At 40.1% G+C, this 1614-nt stretch overlaps 1 protein-coding gene across 1 annotated transcript in view; it reads right to left on the reverse strand.

Moving 5' to 3' along the window:
• Positions 1-218: 218 nt before the first annotated feature.
• Positions 219-1614, reverse strand: part of LOC103519750 — a 4369-nt gene continuing 2973 nt past the window's right edge. The window contains exon 3 of the mRNA XM_008484839.2: positions 219-402. Within this exon, the coding sequence (XP_008483061.1) occupies positions 224-402 (179 nt within the window). The 3' untranslated portion in view covers positions 219-223. The remainder of the gene's footprint in view (positions 403-1614) is intronic.

Below are 1614 nucleotides of genomic sequence, written 5' to 3' on the forward strand. Positions count from 1 at the left end.
CCACCTATTAATATTTTTTACCCATTTGCAACTGCTCCATTTAAGATTATTTCATATGCGTTGGGGCTTGGGGCTACTTTCCCTTCCGCTTAGGAATCGATCAAGTGGTCTCCAAGACTTCTGTTTAGAATCAGTGATCCGCTACTTCGAAAAGGTTAAGAACCCTGAGCTATATCAAACCTAACCACCACTTTAAATTTTCTTTATTCTTGTCTTTATTTTCTTACCGTTTGTAATGCATTGAAACCAATGTTGAAATGATGGCGATGGTAGCAATGGTAATAATCCACCAGAGTACCATCATTATCAAATGGCAGAGGTTAGTGACTTCCTCTCCGCACATCACAATGAGCATGATTGCAGCCAATAGCACAACTGCGATGATGTTGTAATATGTTATCTCTGAAATAGAGAAAGCAAAGAGTGACTACTCTGGGTCCAATGTAGATTTTAATAAAAATATGCCTGCATCTGCCGAAAAGGTGAGATTCATGCAGTTGGCGTATCCGCGTATTTTCCTTTCGCAATTTTCATGGTGGTAGTCGTAAATATAGGGAAATATATATCTAACATTGCTTGTCAATCTTGTCATTGGTTCCTTTCCCCACTTTCTTTCACTACAACCATAAAAACTGTGAAAGAAAAATACGGCTTTTGCAAACCTTATTACTTATTAGAGCTCTAATATTTTCAAATGAGATCGAACCTGCGACCCAGGCCAACGTCTTAACCACTACGTCGCGTCGCTGGGGTAGACGTATATTTTTTTTTATTTATTTATTATTTCATTTTTAATACAAATCACAAACATTTCGGGAGTTTCGATTTTTCCCCAGTAGGGTGGAAAACAAGAAGGCCAACGCGGGGGGAGGCATCCAATGGTGAAAACAGCATCCCCTTTTAGCGCGTCATCTAGGAAGTGGTTACATTTATTGATGAGTTGAGTCAGTCAGTTTCACGTAAGGGTGTATCTTATATAGACAGCACTTGCGCTCAATTGGTGTCAAAGTCAAAGATTGCAGGAAAAATCAGGAACAAAGGAATTTTTCTTTTTCTTCTACGACTCTAACTCTCCGAGATGTAAATGCGATTAAAAAAATACCGGTTAGAATTGTGGGAACTCTGATCGTCACGGCATACGTGTCGCGGTACACTCGGATGGACTGCACTCCGTTCCGAGCAATAGGTCTCCTTCACAGGCAGCACGATAATGTGGGTTTTTTTTTTTTGGGGGTTTTTGGCGCATTTCTTTCTGCTCCTCCGCGCAGCGTGCCTTGCAACTACTGGCCCGCTACCTTAGCGACGGCAACCTGCCTGAACGTTTCTGCACTTACAATCTTTTAAACTCTTTCATTCTGAAGCGGAAAATGAAAGATATTTGAATTTTCGACCTCTTACACTATTTTTTTTTATTCTTATTTTTGTTTTTTCGGCGGCGTTCTGTGGACGCTCAGATTTGATTTTTCACAACTTTTTACATAGGAATCGACCACCTAAAATTATTTACCCATTTGCAACTGCGTCCACTTTAAGATTATTTTCCATATGCGTTGGGGCTTTTGGGTCTACTTCCTTCCGCTTAGAATCGTAGGTTTTTTTAGGAAAGAAGCAGAG

This window comes from Diaphorina citri, unplaced genomic scaffold (genome assembly GCF_000475195.1).
Source record: "Diaphorina citri unplaced genomic scaffold, Diaci psyllid genome assembly version 1.1 scaffold67, whole genome shotgun sequence".
NCBI classification, from domain to species: Eukaryota; Metazoa; Arthropoda; class Insecta; order Hemiptera; family Psyllidae; genus Diaphorina; species Diaphorina citri.